This window comes from Dendropsophus ebraccatus, chromosome 9 (genome assembly GCF_027789765.1).
Source record: "Dendropsophus ebraccatus isolate aDenEbr1 chromosome 9, aDenEbr1.pat, whole genome shotgun sequence".
Lineage (NCBI taxonomy): Eukaryota > Metazoa > Chordata > Amphibia > Anura > Hylidae > Dendropsophus > Dendropsophus ebraccatus.
The window spans coordinates 120,835,768-120,853,449 of record NC_091462.1 but is presented as its reverse complement, the minus strand read 5'-3'; the positions used below and the strand labels follow the sequence as shown (position 1 = coordinate 120,853,449).

Sequence of the window (17,682 nt, the reverse complement as noted above, 5' to 3'; positions counted from 1 at the left end):
TTCCCGACCCCCCGCATGCGGTGACGGCAGGAGGACCGGAACGCAGCAGGGGAGGAAAAAGCGCGGGCTGGAGGTGCATGGGGAAGGGGCGGCGGGCGGAAGATAGACAGGCCGCAGGAGGGGACCGGGGGACCCGAATAGCCCATGGGAGGGGGAGAGAGAGAGAGAGCAGGGGAGGCATATACTTACCCCTGATGCTGACTGACCTGTCCCACGGATCTTCTGCCGGCACTGTGCCGCTCTGCCGCGCTCAACTTTGGGAGGCTGGGCGGGCAGGGGCTGGCGGAGCAAGTCCACATGAAGGAGCAAACAGACAGCAGGGCTAGTCTGTGTCCTGGGCGCTGGGTCCGGCCGGTGGCAACCTAGGGTAAACAGCCCCTTTCCAGTTAGGTTCTGTGCCCTGGTTGCATAAGGGGGGGATCAGGGCGAGTCTTTAGTGACCCACCGTGCCCCAACCTGTTAGGAAGAAAAATTAAACAATTCAAAGAAAAAACAAGCAGAAACTGGTCTGGAGTAACCAGACCTGCGTCTGCCTCCTACTGACACTAAGCTAAACTGAATTAGCTCAGTGCCAGTGGGCGGGTATAGCCTGCTGGGAGGGGCCGACTTAGTTTGTTTTTTCTTAGTGTCAGCCTCCTAGTGGCAGCAGCCTATACCCATGGTGTCTGTGTCCCCCAATAAGACGCACGAGAAACATATCCTCTTATTAGAGAGATTAACCCCCACACAGGCCATGAGAACCTCATGGCCTCACCCCAAAACAGCACAGCCACAACTCAACTATATTCTGAAAACCAACCAGAAGAATGTCATTTCCAATAGCAGACAGGTGGACTTCATCCGACCAATACAAGCCAGGTATCTTATCCTCCAATTCAATGTGTCTATACAAGGAACTCCCCAGGACAGGCAGGAACCTCTCCATATTTCTGTTAATTCTCTTACGATTTTTTTGCAAAAATGTATTTCCTGGCGCATACCAGGCCCATCGTGGAACTATTTCTGAAAACACCAAGTGAGTGCCCGGAAACAAATCACGCAATAAAAAGAACTTTTTTTCATGTTAAATAAAAAATCCAACGTACGGACCTTACCTAAATCGTTACCCGCCGCATGAACAATTAATACATGCGGAGCGGGCCAAATTGTTTGTAACTTACAAATTTTTGCTAATAATTCGGACCAAAGAAGCCCCTAAACCCAAACCAAAAAACATTAACTAGATCAGTGTCAAACCCCAAATTACTCATCCCGGCTCTAATCTTAGCTCTGTTTTCAGCCCAATAAAATATGAATGTCCAATAATCCATATGATCGGAGAATCTGAAAGGAAATCAAATTATTAAATTAGGTCGAATATATACTTTAAAACGCTGAGAGCGCCATCTGCCCAGCCGCTTGATACTCTCAGAAAAGCCTGCAGCCGTAGCGGCGCCCACCCGAAACTAATGTGAGGAAAATTTCTCTCCCGCTAACCCCAAGTGAGATAAAGACTTAAGTACACCCCCGAAACTGTGCTCGTCTCAGTGGCGTCAGGTTAGCATGTAATAACAGAGCGCCGGGAACCTCAGGTCTTAGTGCACATTAGTCAGCCAAAATGGACACTGGACACAAAAGTGGAGATGAAAAAGAACGCAACACCAACACCTCGCCTTTACTAGATTGGTCAGTCTTAGGGTGCGTTTACACAGAAAGATTTATCTGACAGATTTTGGAAGCCAAAGCCAGGAATGGATTTAAAAAGAGGATGGATCCCAGTCTTTCCTTTACGACCTGTTCCCTGTTTATAGTCTGTTCCTGGTTTTGGCTTCAAAGATCTGTCAGATAAATCTGTCTGTGTAAACGCAGCATTAGAATGTCTAATAAAAGTCGATAACAATACCTAAAAAAACGAATAACCTGACAAGGAGGCACAGTTTTTTTCAAGCGCCAACGGGACACCAAAATCAGAACACATCAATTGAAATGAGGAAAGCAAACCCGAGCAAATATCACTAGAACAAGGGCTGACAAACAGGAAATCTAAATAATGAACTGTACAACTCAAACCCGTACGATCAAACATAACCCACTCCAAAAAAGAAGAAAACTTCTCGAAATAAGAACACGACATAGAATATCCCATAGGTAAACACTTATCGTAATAAAAACTCTCAAACTTAAAACCCAAAGAATTATACCCCCCTGGACAGACAGGTAATAACCTAAATGCGGCTTTAATATCAGCCTTAGCCATCAGTGCTCCAGGCCCTACTTTCCGCAATAGCGACAGCGCAACGTCAAATGAAGCATAGGTAACAGAGGTTTCCGCAGGATCTATCATTTAGAGAAGAATCTTCCAGAAATGATAAATGGTGTATTAAGCGGAAGCTACCAACCTCTTTTTTTGGGGACAACACCAAGCGGAGACACGCGAAAACAAGGAAACTGGGTAGAAGAAAATGGACCAGCAACACGGCCAGCAGCCAATTCTTTAGAAATCTTATCACGTACAACGTCAGCATAAACAGACCGAAATTAAATTATCACAACAAACACAACCCACTTCTGCAAAAGCCGGTACCGGAAAACCAGTAGTAAAACCTGCCAAGAAGAGCTTAGCCGTTGCTTGATCGGGGTAACGCTCGAGGTAGGGTCACATTTTTGAAACCTTCACCGGGGTCACCAACCTTTCCCGATCCGTCCTTAGCCTGCAGCTGTTGTCTCAGCTGGTTGGCACGCTTAAAACATCGCAACATGGAGTGGGTACCGCCACAAAAGGAACAGTCATGGCGGTACCTACAATTTGCCTGCCATTTACAGTTGCCTTCATTGAAGGCAAAACAGTAACCCTTTCTCACAGCCCCACCACCCGCACCAACTGGTGGTTTAGCCACAGTTTGTCTATGCAGGATCATTAGTATAACCCACAATCAGACATCGCGAGTACCAAATTTAACAGGGATAAATCACCAACTTTTGCCTAAAGATCGTATCATAATGAAACCACACTAGGCCACCAAAATTGCGATAAGCCTCAATGATAGTGTCCAAATGCTGGAACAGACCTGGACACATGGGGATGCTTTTCGCCCAAAATCGCTGAATATACACAAAAAGCCTGTAACCATTGTTGAAACCGAGGAGGGGCACTCTTTTTATCGTCCTCCTTATCATCTTTTTTCTATCACGTACAAGTTCTCTATTAGAGGGCAACAATGATAAAATGTCCACAAACTCCAGCTTCCAGATACGTTCCTTTACAGTGGCCGACAAATGATATCCTAAGGGGGACACCTCACATAACGTCGGCTCTTTCACCGCAGTTTCCTTCACACCAGATCCCCTATCCAATCGTGGAAAGGATGATACAATTTGGTCATCAACCTGAACATCCATGCTAGGGACCCTAACCGGACGTTGTCTAGAAAGTACTGGGGGGGAGCGCAACTCACAGCCCTGTCCCCAAACACCGGCTACAGAGTCAGTACGCAGTGATTTCCCAGCTACAGCAGCATTGATAAGACACTTAAGCTGCTCCAGCTGAGAAGCACTGAAAACCACACAATCTACAGTCCACAAACTGCCAGTAACATTGTGTGTCATGTGACCTCGTCCGTCAGGTAGAGAAGCAGAGTTGAGTCATGTGACTGTCAGGCTGAACTGCCCCGTAACTGTCACTAACTGTCTGTGTGGTGAGATGTACATACTCCCCAACGGGACCTGCATCAGCTTGTGTCGCTGGTGTAATATCAGCTGCGACATCAACTGCTGGCGGTGCAATGGAAGCCGATCGCCAGGCCCCTCAATGACTGCTTCCATGTCTGGGAGGCGGAGTATAGGCTCTGCGACGACTGCTTGCCTTCTTGCCAGTATCCCTCACCGCAGCACGGCGAGTCCCTGTTCCAGCTTCACTGCTCTCAACCGTCAGATCCGGATTCTGCATCACAGGCTCGCCCTCTGCTGACCCCGGTAACTGGATCATCTCTACACAGCGACGCAGCCATTCCACGCCCCCTACTGAGCCGGCTCTTGACATGAGAAGCTGAACCATCTCATCAATTGCAGGCTGCGCCTCCTGCCGGCTTCCTGACGGGACCTCCTCATCAATCTCAGCGTCATCAACATGCAACTCCTCCGACGAAGCTTCTCCACATTCCAAGCTGAGCAAAGCTGCTGTCTTGCTTCTGGTAGGAGATAACCTGCGTTGTAAATGACGGAGGTCAGAGACGAGGAGTCACTCCACTGTAGTCCAGACGAGTCGGCTAACTCCGTGGCAGCTGCTAAACTGAAGTTCACGCTCTCCCTGCTGGTTATATATCTTGATTTCTCCTCGAGCTTCAGGTCAACAGTAATGACCCGCGCTGGGTGCTTGACCTCGTAGCCTCTTTAGACGTTGGGATATACCATATTTTATTCGCCTGTGCACAGAATACCAAGTGTCCCCCCCCCCCCCCCCCACACACCCTCTTTTTTAGTCGCTCTGCTCCTGTTGCAGGGGGCACTTACAGGATATTACAAGCTTTGTGATAATTTGCATACTTCAGACTAAATCTTGGAGATCACAATATAGCTTAGGCGCCTCATAAAGTGTGCAGACCGTGTCTTGAACACCTCTGAAATTGGTTCAACACCAACATGGCCGCTCATAAGCCTCAAGAATAAGAGGGGTGACTGCACGCTACGGCCGCTCATAAGCCTCAGGAATAAGAGGGGTCACTGCACTGTGCGGACACTCATAAGCCTCAGGAATAAGAGGGATCACTGGACACTACGGCCGCTCATAAGCCTCAGGAATGAGAGGTCACTGGACGCTGCGGCCGCTCATAAGCCTCAAGAATAAGAGGGGTGACTGCACGCTACGGCCGCTCATAAGCCTCAGGAATAAGAGGGGTGACTGCACTGTGCGGACACTCATAAACCTCAGGAATAAGAGGGGTCACTGGCTGCTGCAGCCGCTCATAAGCCTCAGGAATAAGAGGGGTCACTGGACACTACGGCCGCTCATAAGCCTCAGGAATGAGAGGTCACTGGACGGTGCGGCCGCTAATAAGCCTCAAGAATAAGAGGAGTGACTGCACACTACGGCCGCTCATAAGCCTCAGGAATAAGAGGGGTCACTGCACTGTGCGGACACTCATAAGCCTCAGGAATAAGAGGGGTCACTGGATGCTACGGCCGCTCATAAGCCTCAGGAATAAGAGGGGTCACTGGATGCTGAAGCCGCTCATAAGCCTCAGGAATAAGAGGGGTCACTGCACGCTGCGGCCGCTCATAAGCCTCAGGAATAAGAGGGGTCACTGGATGCTGCAGCCGCTCATAAGCCTCAGGAATAAGAGGGGTCACTGGATGCTGAAGCCGCTCATAAGCCTCAGGAATAAGAGGGGTCACTGGATGCTGCAGCCGCTCATAAGCCTTAGGAATAAGAGGGGTCACTGGACGCTGCGGCCGCTCATAAGCCTCAGGAATAAGAGGGGTCACTGGATGCTGCAGCCGCTCATAAGCCTCAGGAATAAGAGGGGTCACTGGATGCTGCAGCCGCTCATAAGCCTCAGGAATAAGAGGGGTCACTGGACGCTGCGGCTGCTCATAAGCCTCAGGAATAAGAGGGGTCACTGGATGCTGAAGCCGCTCATAAGCCTCAGGAATAAGAGGGGTCACTGGATGCTGCAGCCGCTCATAAGCCTCAGGAATAAGAGGGGTCACTGGATGCTGCAGCCGCTCATAAGCCTCAGGAATAAGAGGGGTCACTGGACGCTGCGGCTGCTCATAAGCCTCAGGAATAAGAGGGGTCACTGGATGCTGCAGCCGCTCATAAGCCTCAGGAATAAGAGGGGTCACTGGATGCTGCAGCCGCTCATAAGCCCCAGGAATAAGAGGGGTCACTGGACCAGCGGACACTGAACATGATGGAAACCTGTATATATGTTACAGGAGGAAGAAGGGAAAGGGGGATATGATGGAAACCTGTATATATGTTACAGGAGGAAGAAGGGAAAGGGGGGACATGATGGAAACCTGTATATATGTTACAGGAGGAAGAAGGGAAAGGGGCGACATGATAGAAACCTTTATATATTACAGGAGGAAGTGACTTAGCTGGTCTTACTCGCCAAGTCACCCTGGGTATTTTGAGCCGTCTCCGCTGTGTATGCTGCAGGCTGGCCACCTGGGGAGTGGGGGGGGGGGAGGGGGGGGGGAGGGGGGGGAGGGGGGGGGGGGGGGGGGGGGGGGGGACTACACTGTAAGGAGCGTGCGGACGCCGGGTGAGCTGGTGTGCAATCACTGTGGGTATGCTTTGGCTGGCGGGGATACACAGTACTGGTGAGCTCCAAGGGGGGTGGGGGGATACTCAGTGGATCAGGGGGGTTTGGGGGCTGCTGAATGGGGTTACACAGTGGGGGGGCGGGGGGGGGCTGCTGTCAGAGAGGCAGGCTGCTGCAGCCGTCAGCGTCTCACTGTCCTCCCTCATTTCAGTGGACTGGGTTAGAAGCGCTAACCCAGCCCAGGACACGTGATGCCATCTTGGAGAGTCAGGGTCAGGAGCAAGGAGTGGAGACAGGTTTTACTGAGATTTGATGATTCTCTGCATTTGGTGGGGGTGAGTGCATCTAGATAACAGCTAAACTGTGCAGAATCCATAATAAATTGATATTGGAAAGATGGAAAGCTACGGGTGGGCAATGTATTAATGCAAAAATAATTTTGGGGGGAATACCCCTTTAAATGTGTGTTCACACGTAACTGATTTCACTCAGCACATATTGCAGCAAATCTGCTGCCATTCTAGTTTCCATTAGAATCTGCATTCTTGCAGCAGATTGTAAGGGCCCTATTACACGGAGCGATAATCGGCCGAATCTGAATGTAAAAGAATAGGCTTGTTCCTTAAGCTCCGATCCGACCAGATATGTAAAGCCACAAGAACAAGGGATGCTGTGCTTACCCACCTCCGCTTTTCTGCTTCACCTTTTAAACAATGTTTTTAACCCATGATCCTCCAGGCAGTCAATCAGGTAACAGTCCAACTCTGGGTCCTTGACCACATAGATCCATTATATGGTTGAATATATCGCCTAAAACTCAGGTGGACGGAATGCCATGTGCCGACCACCCTCCATAGGTCTTCCGCCCCACAGCCGAGTATACCTACATGCTTTGTACAGATGACACCAGGATCAGCTTCTACCAGAATGATGGAAATAAAGTATGGTGAAGGCGCGGTACAGCTTGTGATCCAAAGCCTAGCACATCATCTGTAAGGGCCCTATTACACAGAGCGATAATCGGGCGATTGTTGCAGACAACAATCAGCCAATGAAACAATCATCGGCTAATCATTGGGTTTAGGATTGGACCTAAAATCGTCAGGCGCCGGCCGTGCATTGCTACGTGTAATAGCTACGTGTAAAATCGATGTGCGGCTGACGATTGACCACTCCTGACCTTCTTTCCTGTGTTCTTCAGCTTCCCGGTGGCTGAAGTGTCTTGAGTGTCCTGTCAGCTGACTGGCCGCTTAGCTAATCACAGGCTGTGGTGGCCGCTCAGATGCTGCTGCTGACGCCGCCCACTGTGTGCTTGTCCAGCCAAACTGATCATAATATAGATGGACCATGACCCAAAACATCAAGCCAAAGCAACCCAGGAGTTAAAGGGGTTATCCAGCGCTACAAAAACATGGCCACTTTTCCCCCTACTGTGGTCTCCAGGTTAGGTGTGTTTTTCTATTAAGCTCCATTTACTTCAGTGGAACTAGGTTTCAAAATCACACCTAATCTGGAGACAACAGTAGGGGGAAAGTGGCCATGTTTTTGTAGCGCTGGATAACCCCTTTAACCCCTTAAGGACCGGGCCTGAAATGGCCTTAAGGACTGGAGCAAATTTTATGAATTTGACCAGTGTCACTTTATTCATTAATAACTTCGGGATGCTTTTACCTATCCGGCTGATTCTGAGACTGTTTTCTTGTGACATATTGTACTTCACAAACCCAAAATAGCGTGAAAAATTGTGAAAAAATGCATTTTTCCAACTTTAAAACTTTTTTGCTTATACAGAAAGTGGTTATACCACATAAATTATATATTAAATAGCATTAGCAACATGTCTACTTTATGTTGCCGGCATTTATTAAACTATATTTCATTTTTTTTAGACAATAGGAAGCTTAAAACATTAGCAGCAAATTTCCAAATTTTCTGTAAAATTTCAAAATCAGATATTTTTAGGGAACTGTTCAGGTTTAAAGTGTATTTGAGGGGACTGTGTGTTAGAAAGCCCCACGAAGCACCCCATTTCAGAAACTGCACCCCCTAAACTCTGCAAAAGCACATCCAGAAAGTGTTTTAACCCTTTAGAGGAGTCACAGAAATAAAAGCTAAGTGTGTAAGAAATTTGAAAATTTTAATTTTCTGTGCAGAGATTTTATTGTAATCCAATATTTTTCATAATTATAAACCTATTACCAGAGAAATGCACCCCAATATTGATTGCCCCGTTTCTGCAGTTTATAGAAATACCCCATATGTGGCCCTATTGCGCTATTTGACGCAACCACAAGCCTCAGATATAAGGGAGCGCCTAGTGAATTTCAATGGCTCCGTTATTTTTGGTCATTTTTGACTGTACCACTTCAGGTTGGCAGAGGCTCTGGGGTGCCAAAACCTAAAAAACACCCCTAAAGGGACACCATTTAGAAAACTACACCCCTCAAGGAATGTAACAAGGGGTGCGGTGAGCATCTGGACCCCACAGGTGCTTCACAGATTTTCCAAACAATATGGCTTGAAAAAAGACTAAAGTATTTTTTACACTAAAATGTTGTTCTAGCCTTCAATTTTTCATTTTCACAAAGGGATAAAAGGAAAAAAAAAACACAAACATGTAGCGCAGTTTCTCCCGAGTACGGAAATACCCCACATGTGGACATAAAGTGCCAAGGGGGCGCAGGACGAGCCTCCAAAGGGAAGGAGCGCCAATTGGCTTTTGGAAGCTGGATTTCACTGGAATGGATTTCAAGGGCCATGTCGCATTTACAGAGCCCTCGTGCTGCCAAGACACTGGAAACCCCCCACAAGTGACCCCATTCTGGAAACTACACCCCTCAAGGAATCTAACAAGGGGTGCAGTGAGCATATGGACCCCACTGGTGACGGGCACAAATGTGGAAAAATGTGACGTGAAAGTGAAAATTTTCATTTTTTCACTTTCATGGCACAAATGTGCCCGTCATCCAGGGGTCCATATCCTCACTGCACCCCTTGTTAGATTCCTTGAGGGGTGTAGTTTCCAGAATGGGGTCACTTGTGGGGGGTTTACAGTGTTTTGGCAGCACAAGGGCTCTGTAAATGCGACATGGCGTTCATCATCCATTCTAGCCAAATCCAACCTCTAAAATCCAAATGGCGCTCCTTCCCTTCGGAGGCTTGCCCTACACCCACATGGCGCTTTATGTCCACATGTGGGGTATTTACAGACTCGGGGGAAATTGCTCTACACATTTTGTGTTTTTTTTTCTCTTTAAACCCCTTGTGAAAATGATAAATTCAAGGCTAGACCAACATTATAGTGTAAAAAATTTAATATTTCATTTTCACGCCACATTGTTCCACATTTGTGCCCGTCACTAGTGGGGTCCATATGCTGACTACACTCCTTGTTACATTCATTGAGGGGTGTAGTTTCCATAATGGGGTCACTTGTCGGGGGTTTAACTGTCTTGGCAACACAGGGGCCTTTTGAATGCAACATGGCCCCTCGAAATCCATTCCATCCAAATCCAGCCTTCAAAAACCAAATGGCGCACCTTCCCTTTGGAGGCTTACCCTGCACCCGCATGGCGCTTTATGTCCACATGTGGGGTATTTCCGTACTCAGGGGAAATTGCTCTACACATTGTAGTTTTTTTTATCTTTTAACTCCTTGTGAAAATGAAAAAATCAAGACAAGATCAATGATTTAGAGTAAAAATTAAAAAAAAATTACACTAAGTGTTGGTCTAGCCTTGATTTTTTTCCATTTCCACAAGGGGTTAAAAAAGAAAATGAACACAAAACGTGTAGGGTAGTTTCCCCTGAGTACGAAAATACCCCACATGTGGACATAATTTGCCATATGGGCACAGGGCAAGTCACCAAAAGGACAGAGCGCCATTTAGAGGCTGGAATGGGGGATGGAGGCCATGTCGCAATTACAAAGCTCCTGTGCTGCCAGAACAGTAGAAACCCCCCACAAGTGACCCAATTCTGGAAACTACACCCCATAAGGAATCTAACAAGGGGTGCAGTGAGCATATGGACCCCACTAGTGATGGGCACATGTGTAGAACATGTGCCGTGAAAATAAAAAATACCATTTTCACGTCCCAAATGTGGCCGTCACCAGGGGGCCATATACCCGCTGCCCCACTTGTTAGATTCCTTATGGGGTGTAGTTTCCAGAATGGGGTCACTTGTGGGGGGTTTCTACTGTCCTGGCCGCACAGAGGCTTTGTAATTGCATCATGGCCTCCTCTAATGGGAATGGCGGCCATACCTACTTAGCTGGGGAAAAGGGACAATTCTAATTTATTTGGGGGTATTGGGCCAATTATTGGTTTATAAGGTTGGAAATGACAGGTGTCCATCAAATTCAACCTGTGTTGATCCAGAGGAAGGCAAAAACCCCTCGTGAGGCAGACGACAGTAGCCTCATCACAGGGGAAAAATTCCTTCCCGACTCCATAATGGCGATCAGAATAATCCCTGGACCAACGTGACCCCTGAAATAGGAATAACGGACAGAATTTAGATAATGTAGAACCCCAATGACGTGTGGTACGCCTTGGAGCGATCCAGTATGCAGAGGCCGGGGTGATCAGGACAGGTGGCACACTGGAAAATGGTGTCCTTCCTGATCCCCCTGTTACGCCACACTCTGCACTTCTTCTGGGGTCTCCTGTTTTCCAGTGTGGGGGACGTCACCTGGAAAATGTTGTCCTGGTGCGATACGGGGTCCTTCATATCCAGAAGTGCTGGGTCCGCTCCATGGCTGCTAAATATTAGGGCGCTATTACTACTTCTGATATGTTCGGATCGTGCCGCAAGCTACAGTAGCTCAGGCAGCGAGGGACCAGAAGAGGGGGTGCTGGTATAAAAGTTATCCCCGTACAGGTGGTAACCTTTATCCAGCAGTGGGAAGATCAGTTCCCGGACGATGTCCCCACTAACTCCGAGGATGGGGGGGGGGGGGGAGTGGGCATCTGGGGGCTGGATTCGAGTGTCCCTTCCTTCATACACTCTAAGGGTACGTGCACACTGCGGAATCGCGAAGGATAACCCTTTGTGCATTCCGCAGTTGGCACCCGCCGGCGGACTGATGCAGGCGCACGTCTCCGTCCGTGTCGTAGACTCCATTCTATGCACGGGCGGATTCCGCTCTGCGTCCAACGTGTTGATGGAATGACGGATGATGGAATCCGCCCGTGCATAGGATAGAGTCTATGACACGGGCGGAGACGCGCCCCTGCATCAGTCCGCCGGCGGGTGCCAGCTGCGGAATGCACGAAGGGTTATCCTTCGCCATTCCGCAGTGTGCACGTACCCTAAATCTGTAAGTGTACCCTGAGGTACTCTCACAGAGTTTGTAGAATTTCACACCATACCGTGATCTCTTATTGGGACGGTACTGGCGGAAAAGACGTGTCTGGGGGGCAGCGTACGCTACGCTACCCCCAGACACGTCACTGGATGATGAGGAGGATAAGGGTGAATGGAGGAACAAAGGACCCCCCATTCATCCTCACTGGCTGTTTCGGTGTCGGAGGCAATAATAACGTATGCGTCCGATACCGAAAACACCCTGGGGGCCATCTTTATATGGGGATTGGTATATAGGGTATGTAGTGGTGTAGTGTAAAACTTTATTCAATGTAGTGTGGTGTAATGTAGTGTTTTTTTACGTGTTTTTTACAGTAAGTATACAAAAAAAACCTACGCCAAAAATGGTGTTGCTGATAAATGCCGCACTTATGTTCGGCACTTATCAGCAGACCGTGGCAGTAGAATATAGAAAAAAAACACCCTACGCCAAAAAGGAGGAGTTGCTGATTAGCAGCGCACTTTCGTGCGATGCTGATCAACACTCAGCGGCGATAGGGTGCGGAAAATAGAAAAAAAAAAAATTGGGAAAAAAAAATTTTTTTTTACTACATTCTGAACATCCCTGTAGTGGCTGATACGTGTATTACACTTATCAGCCGCTAGGGGGCAGCAGAGCCAAGATCCGAAAATAGACGACGCTGGAGCCGGAAAAATACGAAAAAAGACGACGCTGGAGCCGGAAAAAGCCAATCGGGACTCACGGAAGAAGCCGAAGTCCCGACAAGATGAAGAGGACGCCGGGAACCCGGAAGACGCCAATCAGGACCCCGGGACAGGTGAGTAATGTACAAATACCTGCTCTGGACCCCTCAGCTAGCTAGCTGAGGGGTCCGGAGCAGGTATTTATTACTTGTGGGGACTTTGATCGCCGTGAACGGCCGGCCGGCGGGCCGGCCGTTCACGGCGATCGGGACGGTGGTACCGTGACCACCATTACTTTTTACAGTAACCGACCGCCATTTTTTTCCGGGTCATCGGGCCAATAGCGGCGATCGTCGGCATGGGGGGGGGGGGTTAACAACCCTCCATGCCGACAGGGAGAGATGGCCTGCTATGTATTATAGCAGGCTATCTCCCCCGATCGGGACCCGGCCGGCCGCGGCGCCCGTTTAAAGGGCGGACGTACCGGTACGTCATGGGTCCTTAAGTGACAGTGATCCATGACGTGCCGGTACGTCATGGGTCCTTAAGAGGTTAAAGCAAAGACTGCAAATATTCCTGAATGTCAGTCACCTGATCTTCACCAAACTCAAGAAGCATTTTAACTTGATATAGGGTACAAAGGCCAAAAACGGCCAGCAAGCGAAGACCGCTACAGTAAGGGCCAAAACCAGCCAGCAAGGAAGAACCGCTAAAGTTCTAAAAGCGTCCAGCAAGGTAGAGAAGCTAAAGTAAGGGCCAAAAACGGCCAGTAAAGGCCAAAAACAGCCAGCAAAGGCCAAAAACAGCCAGCAAGGTAGAACCGCTACAGTAAGGGCCAAAAAGAGCCAGCAAGGGAGAACCGCTACAGTAAGGGCCAAAAACAGCCAACAAGGTAGAACCGCTACAGTAAGGGCCAAAAAGAGCCAGCAAGGGAGAACCGCTACAGTAAGGGCCAAGAACCGCCAGCAAGGAAGAACCGCTAAAGTAAGGGCCAGAAACAGCCAGCAAGGGAGAACCGCTAAAGTAAGGGCCAAAAACAGCCAGCAAGGGAGAACCGCTACAGTAAGGGGCAAAAACAGCCAGCAAGGGAGAACTGCTACAGTAAGGGCCAAAAACAGCCAGCAAGGGAGAACTGCTACAGTAAGGGCCAAAAACAGCCAGCAAGGGAGAACTGCTACAGTAAAGGCCAAAAACATTAAGACCTGGCCGAGCATTAATAGAAGGAAACGTGGCGTCTGGTATTGGCCATGACATCAAGACTGCAGGCAACAAAGGGTTTTAACCAAGTATTAGAAAAGATTTTATTTACAATGATATAATGTGTCTGGTTACTCTAGAACAGTGCTTCTCAAACTGTGAGGCGGGCCTCACCAGTGAGACGCCTCCTAGTTGCTGGTGAGGCGCGGCTTGGGAGGCAGTTCTCACAAAAGTGACCATATGTTGCACGTCCTTTCACTGACTGCAACAATTTCTGCTTTAGGAACATTATTGACTCATTTTGTACTTATTTTATGTTATACAGAGATTAGGAGACAAATGGAGGGTAAACTGAGCAATAGTTTTTATATAGTTTCATGGACTTCTATCACAGATGGTGAGGCCCCAGCATTATCTTGGTCAGTCTGGTGAGGCCCAGGCATCATTTTGTCTGTTTGGTGAGGCTCCAGTAGAAAAAGTTTGAGAAGCGCTGCTCTAGAAGGATTGTGTATAGGAAATGCTTTAGTTCCTGGCATTTATATGAAATGGTTTAATGTCTGAACGTCACCTGTGGTAATGTACTAAACCCAGCAGAATGTTCTCTCTCCAAATATTTCTGGACCTAACTGTATACGTCATATAGTAGTAACTTGCTGATACATCTCTGATCACATTGTTTATTGTGGGCCCATACATTGTAGCGGTCAGTAGCCACCCTTTCTGTCATTACCTCTTGCAGGCGCTGTGTGGTGCGGAGGACGAGGAGGACACCCTTGCCGCCTCTTTGGTTCGGGCAGAGCAGGTTGCTGATCTTGCAGAGTTTAACGAAAATGTTCCATTAGAGCCAGAAGAAGAGGAACAAAGCCGTGCAGAGCAGGAGATATCCGCATTGGTTGAACAGGTAAGACGGCAATGACTGCATGATGATGATACGGCTGCCATATGATGATCATTAACACACTGATATCTTCCCTCAGCTTACGCCTATTGAGAGGTATGCCATGTACTTTCTGGAAGCTTCGTTAGAAGAAGTCAGTAAGGAGGAGTTGAAGCAGGCAGAGGTAAGTGACTGCACACTTCCCCACCCAGCAGGCCTATTGGTAACCCTCCTAATCTTCCTAATGGGGTCTCCTCTTTCTCTCCTCAGGAGCAAGTAGAAGCTGCTCGTAAAGACCTTTTTCTTGCTAAAGATGAGGTAGGACTGATGACTGAAGAGAAATGGGATGAAGAATCAAGGAGAAGTCGTAAAGTGAAAACTCCAGTTCCCAGCCGGCCCCAAGAGCGGGTTGGTGTTCGCATGAGTGAAAGGCTCAGAGGGAGCAGACACTCTGAAAATGTGGAGCACACAGAGCCTATTCCAGACCCTGCACCTCCATCCCTCGAAGAGGAGGCCTTGTGTGCCACTACACCCTCCACCCGCAGCAGACCAGCCACTCCAGAACCAGAGGCTGCCTGTCTTAGCACAGAAACCATAGTCAGCCTCACTCCTACTGTGGAGCCACTTTCTGCTGCGCTTCCTCCCAGTGGCCCCTCTGAGAATGACAGTGTTGCTGAAATTAAACTTGAGACTGAGGATGTGAAGGTTCTTGCAACAGAAGATGTTGCAGATACAGGATCTGTTCCAGGCAGCCCTGTGGGTGTGGTGCCTGGCAGCCCTGTGGGTGTGGTGCCTGGCAGCCCTGTGTGTTCATTGCCAGGCAGCCCTCTAAGTGCGGTGCCAGTTAGCCCAGTGGTTGTGGTGCTAGGCAGCCTTGTGAGTACTGAACCAGAAGAACCTGCACCACCCCGCACACCTCGCAGGAAAGTATATGCAGACTCTGAGATTACACTTGCTGGAGCTACAGAGGCCTCACCCACTGCTAAAGTGCTGAGACGGCTGCCAGGACGACTTGTTACTGTGGTACAAGAACGGCTTCCCACTCCCCGCCGCCAAAACAGAGGGAGGGGGCACCAGACGCTTAGTGAGAGTGAGTGTCAGAGTCCCATCAGGCCTGGTCCTCACAGCCCTCCACGTGATCGCTTATCTGAAGAGACTTCAGAAACGGGGAGCCCGCCACCAAAGAGAAAGAGAGGAAGGCCCCCCAAAACAAGAGCTGACATGTCACCGACCAGTGTCCCTATCGATATGCCCTCTGTCGACCCCTCTCACCAAATTTCTCCTGACCCTGGCACTGTTCAAGGAGTCAAAATAGACTTGGTTACTACTCCTGTCTTAGTCCCGACCCCAGCAAGTCCACCTTGCTCCTTTAAAGTGACCTCAGAAAGTGAGAGTGGGTCCCCTATAGAGAAAAGGAAGAGAGGACGACCTCCTAAAAGACGTGAACTTTCTCCTATTGTTGCTACTCCTATGTTACCCAAAACACTTGAAGCACCTCCTAATGTTGTGTCACCAGCATCCCCCAAAGCAAATGAAGAGCCTGTATTTGTTGCTTCCTCCAGAAAATGTGAAGAGCCTGTAGCTGTTGCTTTGCCCATATCGCACAGAGACTCTGCGCCGGGGGTTCAAGCTCTGGATACTAAACTGGCAGATGGCTCTTCGGTCTCTGGCCCCGGTAAAGCTGATGACACACAGAGACGCTCTGCTGACTCCATCATTCCCAGTGTATCTTCCAACATTCCTGTGGTGCCTGCTGAGGGTACGAGCAGCAGTGTAGAGGAGTCTGCATCCCCACCAAAGCGTAAGCGTGGCCGCCCACCCAAGCCTCGTCCTCTGCTCAAAATTAACTCTAGTCCTGTGTTGCTGAATGACACGTTAGACAGTTCTCCGGAAAGATCCTCCAGTCCCCAAGTCACAAGGACTTCTCTACAGAGAAAATGCAAACCACTTAAGACTGGAGCCCACGATACGAGGGAGCAGAACTCCTCCCTAGCAGAAACTGATGACTCCTCTGATGAGGAGGTGACTGTACGGACCCCTCTGACACGTAGTGCCAGGACTAGACTACCGACCACAATCCCCATGCCTTCTGCTGTATCTTCCAAATCCCCCCGTGGACGTTCTGCCCGTGCTGCCCCTGTCCAGGATAAACCTCCCACAAAGAAACGAAAGCCTCCTAGTGTGAGCTCCCCTAGCCCATCCTCTTCCTCTCCACATGGCAGCTCCGGTGAGGGCAGGAAGCGTCCTTGTCCCCCGACAGAGCGCATCCTGCGCAGCTCCCTTACTGCCAATCCCGCCAGTAATACTCGCTCCTCACGCTCCCCCCTCCTTAATTCTCCCAATAGCCACAGAGGCAGAAAGGCCAAAACGTGAGTTACAGCACTTGGGAGCGGCCATTGTGTTTTCTTTGGTGAGAAGACTCCTTGATGGATAACTTGGGGAACAGGAAAAGGGCCCCAGATTGATCCCCGATTGTTTTGAGACTGGCTGAGCGTTGTCTGTGTAAGTGCGGCGCTGGCACAGAGAATCTCAATCTATGCAAGTGGACAGGACAGAAGGGACTCCATAGCAGGGGAATCAGGCACCCTCACCCGGGCTATGTAGTATTAGGTGTCACCCAGGGCCGGGCATGTCATGGCCACTCGCAGCCTCAAGGCTCTGGACTTGTTTCTACAGAAGTTCCTGTATTTCTTTCATGAAAATAAAGTGTTGAGTAAAAGTGTGGTGTTTGTACTGCGGCCCCTCTGTCAGAGCGACGTGACTGGGTGGCATCCGCCTCTTCTGAAGGGAGTCCATCACAACCAGTTTGGTTTTACTGTTATTTTTAGCACAGTCTGGTTTGATTCCTACACTAGCAATGCACATAAAAGTCTATATTTTTGTCTGTTGTATCATTGGAATAAAGTAGTGTCGCCTTCCGGTCCCTTATGTCCCTGCTGCCTTCTTTCCTCTGGTCCCTTATGTCCCTGCTGCCGCCTTTGCTCCGGTCCTATCACACTCCAGCTCCTCCATAACTGGCCCATCCTACCCTGGGGAGTTATTATCACACTGGCTCCTCCATAACTGGCCGGTCACACCCCGGGGAGTTATCACACTCCGGCTCCTCCATAACTGGCCGCTCACACCCCGAGGAGTTATTATCACACTCCGGCTCCTCCATAACTGGCCGCTCACACCCCGGGAGTTATTATCACAATCCGGCTCCTCCATAACTGGCCGCTCACATCCCGGGGAGTTATCACACTCCAGCTCCTCCATAAGTGGCCGCTCACACCCCAGGGAGTTATCACACTCCGGTTCCTCCATAACTGGCCGCTTACACCTCCGGGAGTTATCACACCCCGGGGA

General features: G+C 49.3%; 1 protein-coding gene across 1 annotated transcript in view; it reads left to right on the top strand.

Moving 5' to 3' along the window:
• The window catches only part of SRCAP (Snf2 related CREBBP activator protein), an 87,156-nt gene extending 70,103 nt beyond the window's left edge, over window positions 1–17,053 (top strand). Inside the window, exons 31-33 of the mRNA XM_069984765.1 lie at window positions 14,197–14,358; window positions 14,435–14,518; window positions 14,605–17,053. Of these exons, the coding sequence (XP_069840866.1) occupies window positions 14,197–14,358; window positions 14,435–14,518; window positions 14,605–16,707 (2,349 nt within the window). The 3' untranslated portion in view covers window positions 16,708–17,053. The remainder of the gene's footprint in view (window positions 1–14,196; window positions 14,359–14,434; window positions 14,519–14,604) is intronic.
• The last annotated feature ends 629 nt before the right edge of the window (window positions 17,054–17,682 follow it).